The sequence below is a fragment of the Phalacrocorax aristotelis genome, chromosome 3, assembly GCF_949628215.1.
Source record: "Phalacrocorax aristotelis chromosome 3, bGulAri2.1, whole genome shotgun sequence".
NCBI classification, from domain to species: Eukaryota; Metazoa; Chordata; class Aves; order Suliformes; family Phalacrocoracidae; genus Phalacrocorax; species Phalacrocorax aristotelis.
This window is the reverse complement of record NC_134278.1, coordinates 101,642,197-101,656,894: the sequence shown is the minus strand read 5'-3', so window position 1 is coordinate 101,656,894 and position 14,698 is coordinate 101,642,197. Positions and strand designations below refer to the sequence as shown.

The following is a 14,698-nucleotide window of genomic DNA, read 5'->3' as shown; positions in this document are numbered from 1 at the left end:
TTGTTTGTTTTAAATGGCATTTGGTTAATTGCCCACTGCATGAACTGTTCTATAGCATCTAAGATGCAATAGAGAATATTGTGTCCAAGAAAAAAAACACCAGTCAGGAAATTCTGTAGGTGGATAGGAATTGTAATAAAACTTCAATGTAGCTATAATAAAATACTTGCAGAGTACCTGTGCCATGTACAGAACTCATTCTGTCATTTTAACCTTTAATTAGCTCTGTACTTCTATTCCATATTCCCTTATTCTCCCCAGTTCATTACAAATTCAGCAGAATTTCTACATCACCTCTGGTACCCTCCATCTGGCCTTCAAGGATTTCAAGAGCCTCTGGGCTTTTTCCGTGAGCACTTGCAGAGTCCTCCAGCATCCATTTGTCCCCAGAGCACCCTAAAAGGCGCACAGCTGTCCTAGTAACGCCCAACACTGTTGAAGTCCTTCAGTTTCTTCTGAATCTCTCTCTTGTTAAAAGACACTGATCTGACAAGAAGAATGTGTGATTAACATCGTGTTAAGCTCAGAGAGGCGTGTGAAGGCATCCGGCCAAGAAAAAGGTGCAGTGAGTAGCTGCAGCTCTGGTGGTGGAGGGGTGGTAGCTCAGTATCAGCTCGTGATCATGGGCAGCCAAAGCTAACAGAAGTGGCTGGCGCCTGATGGCATTGCCTGGTGTCTTCAGTTTGGCCTCAGGAGAGGCTATGAAAAGATCACAGGCAAGAATTGCAACTCTATGTTGTGTCTGAATAGAGAGGGTGGCCAGACTTCATATGTTACAACACAGTATGTCAGCTGTACTTTGTAAATGCAAATATAAGCTTTGGGTTTTTTAGGCTTATTTTCTTGTATATTATACAAATGATAATTTGTTTAAATCTAATAACATTATAATAGTTTGGTTTTTTTCCTAAGGATTGTATATAGAATTCAGGGAACTCGTAGGAATATTTTTAATACTGTTTGATTTTATTAGTTAAGAATACTATGAAAAATATTGTCTTAAAATCTCAGTAAAAAAAGCTGCTTATGATGTTACGATAAGAGATGATTTGCCCATTTTTCGAAGTTTAAAGGATTATTCTTTGATCAGAACATGCAAAGTACTTTTGTTTGCCCAGAGCAGTATGTTTGTCTTCAAGGGCTTGAAGTTCAAATCACAAATCTTTAAGTAACCCATGAAATATAAAATGAATTATTTATAATATAATAATAATCTTCAAGGTGGTATAATAGTCAAATTTTATTCTGTTCCCTTTTTCTTTAAAGCATAGTGAATCATTGAGAGTTCATTTTATTTATGATAGAAATTTTGTCGCTTGTAAAAATGTACTGATATATCCATAGGCAGCTGGAACTTCCTGGTGGTTTGAGGATCTTATTGACTTAAACCAAGGCTGAATTAGTAGTGCAGATGTCCTGCAGATTCTCTGCATACATGCATTTCCAGGTGGTGGATAGAGCAGAGTGTTACTCATTTATCTTCTTGAGGTCTCCAGGGACCAAATTTGACATCCCTGATCTGCCTTGAATCGGTCTAAATTTTTCCATCCTTTTCCACTTTCCCCCAGTTTTCCTGTACCTGTGCTCCATGTGCTGCAGAACTGAAGTTGTCTTTCCTAACCACTTACAAATGATGAGTTTGGAGTTTGTCTGATATTGCTGGAGATGAACAGTGGGATAAGTAGCAATGTTAGAAGTTGAATGTAGTGCAGAAGGGGATGTTAAAGGGTGTGTGATGGCGATGTTAAAACGAGGAGTGTGCTGGGGGGAACATTGGACAATCAGGGCTCTGCAGGGATAGAGCATAGCATGGGGGAAAGGTTTCTTAGCGCTCACAGTGCTGAGTTTGCCTTTTCAGGTACTGTGAAGGCAATAATTGACTCCAAGTCTGTAATTCAAATATATGATACAGTATTTAAATCCAATTTGCGCGGGAATCATTTTATTAAGCATAACCTATGAAGATACATTATATGTTCATTTTACTATCGTCCTTGGGAACTAAGTAGCTGCAGTAAGTTGATGTGCCAAGATGTAGTAATGATATTTTGTGCAGTACATATAATCTTAAGAGCTTTGATAGATGGCAATCCTTTAGATTTTTATACTACTTTTCCTCTTAGATATCAAAGCAGTGAGCAAAAGATCTGGGCCTTTTGCTGCCTCTTCAAGGTAGGTAGCAAATGCAAGTGATACAGTGTCTGCAGTGAACTGATACACAGTAATACTTACATATTTTAAAAATACTTTTATTAGTAGATAGGTTTTTCAAAAATACCTAGAGTTTTGTGACTTTGGAAGCAGCTTTGAGATTGTTCTTGTGACACCTCTGGACATACGTTACGTGTTTCAGATATTGGGAAAGTGAGTATCATGTTTTAGTTCTACTTCTATTTTGAATGATGGTTTAAAGTTATCTGCTGTATAGTATTGCTGTTTTGTTCAATAAATACATCTGAGTTTCTTGTATTAGAACTGTCCTGGATCATTAGCACTCAATGGTTCTACATTGGATGGAAAGCAAGTTTTCCACTGGAGAATCTATTAATGCTAGAAAAATGATGCTCTAGATAGAATGCTGATGATGTGTGGGAGGTAGAGACAGGGCACCTGATGCCAGTGAAATTTTCCAGTTCAAGTGAAGCGAGAAAGGTAGGGAACACTGTTTTTTTTTAGAAAAGTGTCCCCTTAGAAGTGGGGAAGCAGCACAGCCTCTTACCACCTGTTAAAGACCAGATCCAACGAGCAGGAAGAACTGCCTTGCGTAGAAGCTTGGACCAGAGTTAGGATGCATAATTTTAAGATCACACTGAGGGAAACTGAGCCCCAGTGTTTCCTTTGTTAAGATTTTTTGCTTTACAAAGAGTGAAGGTGCTTGTGGATGAGAAATTCCTTTTGCTACAACCAGCTCAAACTTGACTCAGAAATCAGAGCTCCCGTATTTCAGTGGAGGGGGAAGAGAGCTATTCTAAAAAGCCAGTCCCAGGTGGACTGTGACCTGCTTTGGAGTGGCAGGGGACTGGTTTGTAAGATCTGAACCAGGAGGATGCCAGTTCTGAGGTTTGCACCTGAGATGCCCAGAGCTGAGGAAAAAACAGGAGTCACCTCCCAAAACATGAGGCTTGTGAGCACGTGAGGCTCAGTAGTTATGCTGAGCGCACCCTGGTAGAGCAGGTGGAGACCAGCTTGTGGCATTTCCCACAGTAGTATTTTAAAAAGTTCAGCGTAATACAGCTCTGTAATTGAGTGAGTGCAGTGTTCCCCACCTTAATACTGAGCTCTTCCTAAATACATCCTGCTGTTTTATTCTTGAGGTCTTAGAATTGAGGGTTTAAATATCCCCAAAATTTGGCAATCTGTTTTCTCATTTTGCCTGGTGACCAGGCTATTTTTCTCTGCTCGTGAAGTTCTCAGCTGTTTGCATTAATAGCCTGTAATAATTCAGTTTGTATTTATTACGTTTTTAAACAAACATATCTGAGGAGTATGTGGAGGTGTTCGCTTTTGGACTACCAGGTCCTCGAGTGCTTGGGTGTGAAAGAAGCTTGAGAAAAGGCATTTTGGCTACAAATATCTTAGTATCTGGTGTGGCAAAAGCCCAGTTTTTCCAAGCAAGGTTTTTTGTTGTTGAAGTGTGAGCGATTTGTAGCCACGCAGAGATGATTTGCAAGAAGCACCTGACAACCGAACGATGGTGTCAAGAGCTGGGGGCTGGGGGACGAGGCATGTTTGCCAGGAGCTAATGAGGACTGAAGTGACTTTGAGAAACACTCCAAATGCCACTCGGTGCTATTTTCAGTGTCCCGCCTTCCTCAGCTCTTCCCACTTCAGAAATGGGAAGGTGAATTTGAGAAGTGGGCAAGGTGATGCCCCTCGGGCTTGCCGCGTTAGGCACGCCTGCAGGGGCTGGAACAGGAGCGGGGCGCCGCCGCCGGTCCCGCAGCTCCCGCGGGCGCGGGCAGATGAAGCTGCAGAGCGCGGCTCTAATCTCCAGTTCAGCCTTAACCAAACCCAGATCAAAGAGGGCTGGAACCGAGGGCGGGGAGCGGCCCCGGGGCTCCCGCAGAAAGCAGGGAGGAGCCGGCGGGTGGCTGCCAGCTCCCTGACCTGCCGCGGGGAGGGAGGGAAGGAGGGGCGGCCCCGCCACCGGCTCCCCGCGGCGGAGGAGCAGCAGCAGCAGTCGGCTCGGCTCGGCCCGGCCCGGCCCAGCTCGGCTCGGCGCTCCCAGCCCAGGCCCGTTGTTGGGGCGAAGCGGGCCAGGCTCCCGGGCGGCTGCGGGAAGCGGGGGGCGCGTAGGCGGGGGGATACCTGGATCAAGAGGGGGGCTTCTTGCTCCCTACTGCTAATCTTCTCTGGTTTGCGCCTGGTAAGTGTTTAAGAAGCGCCTTACGTCGGATTGCTTCAAATCTGGCTGTGCGTTCCCGTAGTGTATCTTAGGCTATAGCTGAAACAACTCGGGGTTTCAGAAAGCGTTAGGACGTAGGCTTAACTAAGACTATTGTGTACCTTCATTTTATTTACATTAAAACGCTACTTTGTAATGCAAGTAGGCTCCTGGGCTTGTAAAAGTCATAGCCGAGTAGAAATGCCAGAGAGCTTAGAACAGGACCCTGCCAGAGCTGAGGGGCTGGTGAGACAGAAGAACACCCCCCGACTTGAGATCCAGCTATTTAATCAGATGCGCTATTGTAGAAGTGGTGTGGGGGGTTTATCGGTTGGCCTTCAGAGTGCGGCTCAGCAAATGGGAGACTTAAAACCATCATACACTTGGGAAATAAAGTGGGGAGAAAATCAGTTCTCGCATGTTTAGCTTTTGAAGAAAATGATTGTTGGACTGCTGTGAAACTGTTTTGCTCTGTTTTCTGTAGCTAAATGCAAAGAATGTGCTGTGCTTATCAAATAGGTGCGACTGCCAGTGTATTCCTGCTTGATGTGCCCTGGCATTCTTGCCCAGTGTTTTGCTTGTTTAATATACAGTAGTTGTAAAATTATGTTAGTGCGTCTATTAAAACATCAAGAAAAAATGCTATTATTAGTAACAGATTCTTTAAAGATCTTCAAATGTAGTTTATAAATTTGAACAGAAAACAAAAAACCTGCTTCTAAACAGATGGTTGAGGGGTTCCTTAACCTCCTATGTAACACTAATATAGTCAGGATGATAGTAGGTATAGCTGGAGCTGTATCCTAAAGAGTATTGCTTTTGTGTCCCATTACAGCTGTAATAATTTAAATGTTAATCCCACAGCATGAAGAAGTAAAAACCTGTGAAACTTTCAATGCGGGTAACTCCTTTTACGTCCAGAAGAAGACATATTTTGGTTTTCCCCCTTCTGTGTAAGCAGGATTAGAGCTGTTTTGGATCAGAATATTTGCAGTTACAGAAACTTAAATGTCTTTCATATGGTAATGGAAAGTCAGTAAGTTGTGTAAATAAGATTTAGTGTGATGACAGTGTCGCAGTTGTAAGCAATGTTTGAGTGGGTTTTTTTTTAACAGCTTTCCATGCTCTTAAACTGTGCTGAGGTATACCTGCTTTTCAGAACTATGCACATTTTTTCCTTGAAGTAGTATGTTTTGTTCCAATCATTTCTACTTATAGTTGTATCTCTTTCCAAAACTCAGTATTTGAATCTTGGTTGGATTTTCTTAATACGCTTTTTTCCTATTTCCCCTGTGTAGATATGCTTAAGTAATTTTTAAATAAAATGTTAGTATTATATAAAACTTCTGCAAGAGAATTTTCAGGGCTTCCTGTTGTTGTTTCTATCTATAGTTTGGTTATATTTATTATGAATTCTGACATTAAAACAGACTTTATAGTTAAAGCACTGCAATTGATTTCTTTAGCTGAAGCCCTGCAAACGATTTCTGTAAATGGTCTGCTGTTTTACTGTTTGTGCCAGAAGTAACTTTAGCTTGAAAGCACAACAAAATTAATTTCTGAAGTTCTGGAGAATACTCTCTTTCCAACCCTTTGCAGTCTTTCCCAGCTCCCTCACCCCACAGCCTGTCACTAGTGGGTCAGTTTGTGTGCCAGCTTGGCAACCCTGGGTCGCTAGTGCCTGTCTGTGGCATGAGCTGTGTGGTCCTGGCATGGCGACATCTGGAAACTCCCTGTCACAGGAATTGCAATTCCCGAGCCAGCCTGCGACGCAGGAAATGAACTCAGGGTGTCTCTGATTCGGGACGGGACAGCTTCTCGACCTCGCAGGCTGTGGAGAGGGGTGGAAGGCCTAGGTAGCTTTTGAAACACTTACTACGAAATGGAGGAGGGGAGATTGCCCTTCTGAAAATCTGCTCTGCTTCATAATTGCCTTTTATCTATTACTGTATGGTGAAAGTACTCAGATGGCTGAAAATCTGCTCGTTAAGAGATGTTAGTTGACAAAATGGGTGTTTATAGACTGTGCCAAAAACAAACTGACCATAATGGCATTTTGCAAAAATAGGAGCTATATTGTATCAATCCTCAAAGCGAAGCAGTTGTGTTAAAAAGTATATCACCTAGGCTGGTGTGCTGATAAAATAAGAATTAGAGAATCTTCTTGAAGATGAAAGATACACTTTAAAATATACCTGAAATACTTGAAAGTGGAAAGGACAGGGAAGGCTTGTTTGAGTAAGCGTCCGTATTCTGTATAGTGAAAGCTTTTCAGGGAAGACCTAGTGGTTAACAGCTGAAATGGAAAAGCAAGAATCAGGGTATTGAGAAAAACCAAGCACCACATATGAACGCATAGGAGTAAGAGCTAGAGAATTTGAAAAATGTCTAGCTGAGAGCCAAAATGGAGAACAACAACCATAAAACATTAAAAAGCTGCTTGACTTGCTAAAGACCATTGCAGTGATAGATAACTAGACGTCTCCCATAAACCCCAGTATCAAACACCAGGCACCACCTGTTACTCCTGTGAGCACTGAGAAAAAGCAAAGATGCAAAGAATTTTGATGTGAAGGAGGAGAAAACCCTCCTTAAGGGTGGCTGTGCACGGGCTGTCGCAGCAGATGAAGTCTGGAGAGGATTTAACTGAGTTTACAGATTGAGACCATGTAACTCATTTGCCACATTAAAAAACTTCAACGTCTTAAGGGACTGTAAGTCCGTTATAATATTTCATCTGGAAGGAGACTGAATAGGTAGCACTGGGATTGTTAAATATCACTTATTTCAAGAATGCACTACTTTTAGAATCCAGCTGGATTAGATGAACTTTTGACATGAAAAGACGTTTTTGTTACTTCAGACATCGTGTTCATCTCAGAACCATGATGGTTTGTAGCTGACCAGTTTGCAAGGGCCAGAAAATCCACACTGGTTCAGCTGGCTGAGTGGCACAATGCTGACTATAGCTGAAAGGCTTTAGATAACTTTTAAATGAAATTTGAGTTTTGTCCTACCTTAAATGAAAAATGTCAAGTCTTATACCCAGCTAGCTTTAGTGCAAGCTAAAGATTTTTGGGGTTATTTTTTCTTATATGGTTAGAACAACCCTCAATACTTCGCTGTGTTCTATCATCTTCTCAAGTTCTATAAATTGTCTATACTAATATACTAGGCTATACTAAATTTCCACTACATAATTCTGTCTTGAATTTGCCCTTCTGTCATTCTCAATCGCAGGCATTATGAGTCCAGATGGGATTTGTTGAACCAATGTTTTTTTAAGTCTTTAAGAAACTTTAAAGCAAAGAAAAATTCTTTCAGCTGCAGCCAAAGGAACAGGTGAACTTAATCCAAGTCTAAAAAGAACATGCTACTTAGGGAACACCAAATCCTACATAGTTTCAGTGTGGTACAGCATTACTTTATTTCCTGAAGGGCTTGCAACGCAGATGGCAGATGTCTGCTGGGTAAGCTGTGTTCATTGTTAGCTCCACAAATAATAGAGGGATTACTCCATAAAACTGTCACTAAGTAACGTTGCCTCTGCAGACTGTGGTACTTTCCAGATATGACACTCTTCCAAGCTGTTGTTTTGAACTGCATGGCTAATGTGGTTTCTAAGCAGTTACTGTTACTAAATGTGCAGTAATTAAAGATAATTCTAGTTTTCTTTCCTTAGCAGTCCAGCTGACTTAATTTCTAAATAGATGTTAATGTTTAAAATACCATGTGTCCAGCTGGAGAAGTGGATACTATGTGTGATGTATTAAACATGTAGGTTAACACTTTCTAATCGTATTTAATCTTCTGTTAATTAGGGCTGTCTATATGAAAACCTGTATTATTTACGATGATGTTATTCAGAATACCTGTTCATTGCTTCAGAACCTTCAGATGTAAATTGGAATAAGTCTGAAAACAACCAATCCGCTGGAGAATACTAAATCTGAAAGCATTCTGAGGAATGCAGCAAAAATAAACTTCCTGCATTGAAATAATTCAGAAATCTCAGACTGCTTTTTGAATAATTCTTGGGTTTAGATTTTTTCATGATGAACAGGTTCTTTGTTTTCTCAGGTCCATATGTTATTAAAATCTTAATGTGCTTTCGTTTGTTGCGTTTAACTTGCCTGTTTGTGCATCATTTAAAGGAGAAATTGACAGTTAACTGTTTCCCTGGGCCATTACATCTCACAGTAAGTTCCCAGTCAATGCAGTTGTGGTAGGGAAGACAAAATGCAGAGAGGCAAAAACATATTCTGAAAATGTATTTTGGTGCAATAGCTGCAGGTGAAGTTTTGCTGTCAGTGGAGTTGCAGTTGCTTTTATAGAAGGGGACACAAATGAGGTACTACAGTACATACTTTTTCATACCCTCAAACATGAGTGAAACAAAACTTGGATAACATTAGACTTGTCAAGTGACATCAACCATCTTATATTTGTTTAAAAAAAGAAAAGCTACGAAAACAAATGAAAAAATACAACCCAACTTGGTTTGAAACCCAGCAATTGGTTTGAATCCCACTTCTTATCTGTAATTGAATAAAATACTTCATCAGGTGGCTACCTTAAGCGTGCAAAGTAGTCTTGCTTACTTTAAAATGGCATTGAACAAGCTTCAAGGTAAGCAGGTGCTTGCATAGCCTTGCTCAAAGACTCCATGAAAATGGACAGAACCCAAGAGTTTCTCTCAAGGCTTAGGAAGAAAGAAAGAATCAGCTTGATCTGTTAAAATTTTTATTGCTTGAGATAGTTCATGAATAGCCTGTTCAAAAGGAGAACAAAGGCAGAATTATATGTTGTGGTACTGATGACTATGCTTTTTGGCTTTTCTTTGAATTTACTAGTTTCTAAAAAGTCTGTCTGAAGATTGTATTTAAACTGGAAGGCATGCAGGTAAATATTACATCTGTTGAAAAGAAAGCATTTTATCTTTGATCATATTGAACAGAGGCTGCTGGGCTGTCTGGAAGAAAAGTTATAATTCCTGTGTTGGTATTCATGAGGGGCATGCACACACTGAGGGTCCCAAGTCTGTGTGTCTGTGCTGGGACTGCCCAGCTTCCATGGGTGCATGTTAGCTTGCATCTCTGGCTGGCACACGTGTGCCCTGTGTGTAAATGCATGGTTTCCTTTATAAAGTGATCTGAAACAGCTACTAAAAATTATGTTGTGTTATCTCAGTTGCTACATGCTGCAGATGTCCTGGGTGTAAAGCAAAAAGGATGGTGCATCTGTCTTCTCGAAGGGCTGGGTATTTGCAGTATCTCCATACTTTATTTTCTGTTGTGATAATAGTCTGCGGAACAGTAACTTTGATCAGTGTACAGCAGTTTCAAGCGATGATATGGATGTGTCTAACTTAGAAAGAGAAATGTAGCAACATCACCATGTAGACTGTCTCTTATATGAGTGAATGTGAAAATAAGCATCCAGAAATTCCAAAAATGCTGCCAGACAACTCAAGAGGAGCTTTCTCTGCCTTGATGTCCAGCTTTCGCTCTGTCCACTTCAGCAAGCTTTGAAGCTGCCTACAGTGTGAGAGAAAACCAGACTGTTCAAACACAGCAGTATTTTACATAACTAATGTGTCTCTTCAGACCGAAACGAAGTTTAGCCAGCCACTTGAATTTACTCTCTGCTTAGCAGAAAGTCCTCCATGGGCTTGACTTGCCTGGGCCAGGGGAGGGAGTACCCAGCAGGAATGTGTGGAATTGGAGGCTGGGAAAAATATGCTCATCGAGCAGTATATTCTCCTGTTCTGAGCAGTTATCTAAATGAAAGCGATTTCCCAGGGCATCTGGCTCTGCACATGATCTAGAACAAATAGCAGAGGATTAATTTTTGTTTCAGAAGTGAAGGATTTAGCTATGTCTAGGGGAGATGCTGCATGGGGAGGCTGCCGGGGGGTAGCATTCCACTCTGCAAAGCACAGAATGAGCATTCAGGCAATTAAATAGCTCAGCTGGCTGGGCAGGCTTAGCTTTCTGAGCAGTCAGCAAAGGTATTGGGGAAGAAAATGAGTTAGACACTTCCTTGCTTATCTGTCTTAATCTGTATGTTATGTCTTCCTGCAAAGTTCAGTGTCTGTAATGCAAATAATGCAAGCCTTGCAATTTGGACTTGGAATGTTGTTGATTAAATTCAGTATTAAAAAGGTAACATTAAGTTAGCCAGAGCAGTTGTAATTAACTAATTCTATTTATTCTTCTAAATAGTACATAATTAGTGCTCTTTCTTCCTTGCTCTTCTTTCTCCTCCCGCCCCGTGTAACTTGGGTAACAAATTCTTATCTGAGTGTGATGTTTGTGACCTTTCATGTTATTTATCAAAATAATAATCTCCGACTTCTTTTCAAGTCTTATTAAAACACAATTATAGTTAACACTGGGGGGAATTAGCTGCTGTGAGCACCTCAGACAAGTTTTGATTTTGAGCCAAGCTCCTCAGTCACCTTTCTAGATTAGTAGTTTTTACTTATTTACATTTTACTTGAGAAAGACAAGATTCTAGAAGAAAACCTTTAATATCCTTTATTTATAGCACAGTGCACTGCTTAATAGCATTTGAAATAGATTTCATTTGGAAGTATGATCATTTTAATCAGCATCGATTGAATACTGGCATTTTTTTTAAAACTTAGGATATAACCATATGTTCTTCCCATCTTCTTAGTATTCATAACAGTTCATTTTGAGCTTCTGCTAAAGACCTAGTCTACCATCCAGAAATTTTAAGAGATGTCTGCTGAAGTGGCTTGATTTATTTAAATATGATATTTTAAAATATTTTCTTCAAAGATGTGAATACACCTGGTTTTCAATAGAAATTGGAGATGGGAAAGGAGGTTACTGAAACCAGCACATTAATGATTATTAAACAAACTCTACTGTGCGGTCCTGTCTCCTGCTGGCTTTCAAAGCACACAGGCAAACTGCAGTGCAAGGTGTGGATGGTTACACAGTTTATACCAAAATCTGTTATTTAGTCTGGTGCAAAATGATCTTGTTCCCCAGTATCTCAACCACTGCTTGTTGGCTGTGACCAAGATTCTAACAAATGTCTATTCATTGGACTTATATTTTGGTTCAATTGCTTAGCATTTATGTAACTTCCCTTTAACCTTTTGTTGAACAAGTGAAAGTCCTTCAAAACATTCCTGACAGCATGTGTGTGTGACTCCTTTCCATTTCCCTGTGTTGTAAAAGATGAGAGAAGAGGAGCTTTATTCATTTTAATCTAAAGTTATTTCTTAGCATCTGAAAATACCACAACTCTGTCAACTTTGCTTTATTCATGTTTCTTTAGGAACATCACGTATCCACCAAGAACTTGGAGCATGGCTATGAGCAATGTCACTGACTCTGTGGTTCTGAGCAACGGCAGCATCTTGTCAAATGCTACTGGCCCAGGTATCGTTGCAGCCAATGACGGAGATGCCGTGGTTCAACAGCTCCCATCCAAGGAAATACCAAGAACAAAAATGAGTCCAAATGGCTGCCTGCAACTTAATGGTGCAGTCAAACCATCTTTTCTGCCTTTAGACAACCAAAGAACTCAGCAGATGTTGTCACAATGTTGCCACCCTTGTCCATACCATCATTCTTTAAGTAGCCATAATAACAAGCAAGAATGTAATTCAGTGGTTGGCAGCTCTGCACCATCGCCTATGACTTCGTGCTGCATGCAGCCACATACTGAGTATTCAGCATCTATTTGCCAAAAACACACACCCATATATCAGCCTGCGTGCTGTCTTCAGCCCTCCCCATCCTTCTGCCTTCACCATCAGTGGCCTGACCATTTTCAGCATCAGCCTGTGCAGCAACATATAGCCAGGATGAGGTAAGCAGATGGCATTATTTTTTAGTTCTCAGTATGGGTAACCTTTTCCATAACTACTTCATTTTCTTACAAAAGCAGATCAAAAAGGAGGATGAACCAAATTTCCTCCTTAGTATTTTTACAAACTGATCTTTGACACATTACCAACTTACTGTTTTTCAGAAGAAACCATGTCAGGAAACTAGTTTTGCTGTGCTACATGAATATTCCTAAAGGGAGTTCTTTCCTTCTGGGGGAAAAAAGGCTGGTTTTTTTTCTTCTTCTGGGGGTTTGTTTGGGAGTTTGTTTACCCTTACAAGATGTAGTGTACACACGTTGTATGAAACAAAACAATAAAGCGATAGCTAAGAAAGCACTGAAAGAACTGGTCTGTCTGCATAGTCTAATCAAAACTCATATTTCCTCAAAAAGATGTATGAAAAATATTTTCAACGATTCTATTAGTAAATATACTGGGTGGTTTTTCTTTGTCAGGTCACCTCGTTCAGTGAGTTGCCACCATGTCTTTCAGTATATGTATCTGCTAAACATTAAAGTTGTGCTCAAGTTGAGAAATTTTGGATTGTTCCAGGTTTTAATCCTTTCTATCCTCCACTTCATACAAACTTGCCTCTTTATGTGTGTTAGCTTTGGAGTTTCAGTGACAGTCCCAGCTACAAGGAGCAACAATCACAAGGAAAATCTACAGCCTGCTGGTCCTGGGCAAAATCAGTCTGTCCAAGAGGGAATTTCTGAAAATCAAAATCCCCATTGCAGTAAGACACTTCTAAGCTTTTATGTAAGGATATTTTTGTTGCAAGTGAGCCAAACTGGGTGAATTTTCACTGGGTTAATAAAAGCTACCATTCTGCCTGTCATCTACCATCTGCATCCTTGCTTGAAAACTTGGAGCTACAAGCATTTCTCCATCAGTTACAATGATTTTGTCGTGACAAAATGTATGAACTAATTTTAAACTTCTGAGAATATCAGACTGGGACAAATATGTAATATGGAAAAAGTCAAAGTGAATAAAGCTCTTTTCCTTAAGGTAAAAACAGATGAAAATAGGGTTAATAATACAAAGTGCAAATCAGCTTTTCCCTGCCAGTTATTCCTCTTACAAATGGAAAAAAATCGTAGCTGTTTGAACTTAGTCAGACATATTTTTTGCACCCCATACTTGTTTGAATGTTAAGTAAAGATGAAAACTTTTATGTAAGTTTGTATGCAGGAGGTTGAGGCATAACAGAATCAGTCAGTCATACTCTTCAAACTGTCAAAATGGGTGCACTAATTTCACTGTTTTTCTCCCTGTGCAGCAGGGATGTTAAACTTCATTTGTATTCCATAGCCTTGAGAAAGGGAACAAACATGATCCATAATCTGTGCTTCTGCTTTTAGTCTAGAAAAAAGAACAGTAAAAAGTTCTTCCAGAGACGGTAGAATAATGTTTTCCGTAGCACTTCACAAATATGAAGACTTTGTTTGAACTGCTCCGATTGGGTTCTTGATCCGAGATGCTTTTTTTCATCTTGTGCTTCCTCACTATGATGTACATTTGTATGTAAATTATAAATAATGATTTACAGTAAATATTCATCTTACTGTTAGCAGTCAAAATAAGCATACAATCTGACCTTTAAAGCACCTGTACTTAATTCAACTACATGCGTTAGCATACTGTACGTATCCCTATTAAACAGTTACTGTTTCACTTCTGGACTTCCATAAAGCTAAGCTGACTGAATTTTCTCAAGAAGATGCTTGCAGTGTGACTCAGGTCAGCAAATCAAATGAGTCCATCTCCTAAAAGTCACCTAGCTTCTGGTTGCTGTTATCTGTTCTTTTAGCTTTAAATATGTGTTAAATAGGACTCGGGTCCCACGCCGTGTTGGGGAAGCTGGATTTCTTGTATGGATTTTAACTCCTCAAACTGGCTGTGGCTGCATTAATGGACAACGCGTATGTCTGACTGCATCACTTGTGTTATTAGCATGGAATCAAAGATTTTTCTCTCTGAATAGTCTACAACATATGCCTAAATATGTTATTCTCCCATTGCATTGTAAGTCTAGTTTATCATAGTGAGAGGTCATTGTCAATGAAGACACGTTGGTAAAAACAGGGAGCAACTGGATGCAACCTTGCAGCTGGATGGATACATGCTCAGGAAGAAGCAAACTCTCATTGGTGGTTACTTTGCAGTGCTAAAGAGAATAGGTGCATTCATTTTTTACATGCTCAGATAACTTTCTGTACTCAGAAGAGTGATGCTTAGGCATGTGATATTTTTACGTGATCTCTGTTCCGCACTCTTAATTTTATTGTATTTTGGGCCTACAATCTGCACAACACCATCTTCTCCGGCTGTTTTTCTTACAAGGCTAATTGGAAATCATCTAGCTTTATAACATGTGCACGTTTTAACAGGGTTATCTAAAATGCAGATTCTCATATAATACATTAATTAAATTCAGTGTG

The 14,698-nt window shown here is 40.1% G+C and overlaps 1 protein-coding gene across 6 annotated transcripts in view; it reads left to right on the top strand.

The window, feature by feature from the left end:
- The window catches only part of DISP1 (dispatched RND transporter family member 1), a 95,216-nt gene that overhangs the window by 44,179 nt on the left and 36,339 nt on the right, over positions 1-14,698 (top strand). For 4 of the 6 annotated variants that reach the window (XM_075088795.1, XM_075088794.1, XM_075088793.1 and 1 more), the window contains exon 2: positions 11,699-12,235. In XM_075088795.1, coding sequence (XP_074944896.1) covers positions 11,730-12,235 — 506 coding nt within the window. In that variant the 5' untranslated portion in view covers positions 11,699-11,729. Of the gene's footprint in view, positions 1-3,933; positions 4,367-11,698; positions 12,236-14,698 lie in introns of those variants that run through there. The other 2 variants (XM_075088796.1, XM_075088798.1) reach the window with 2 other exon arrangements.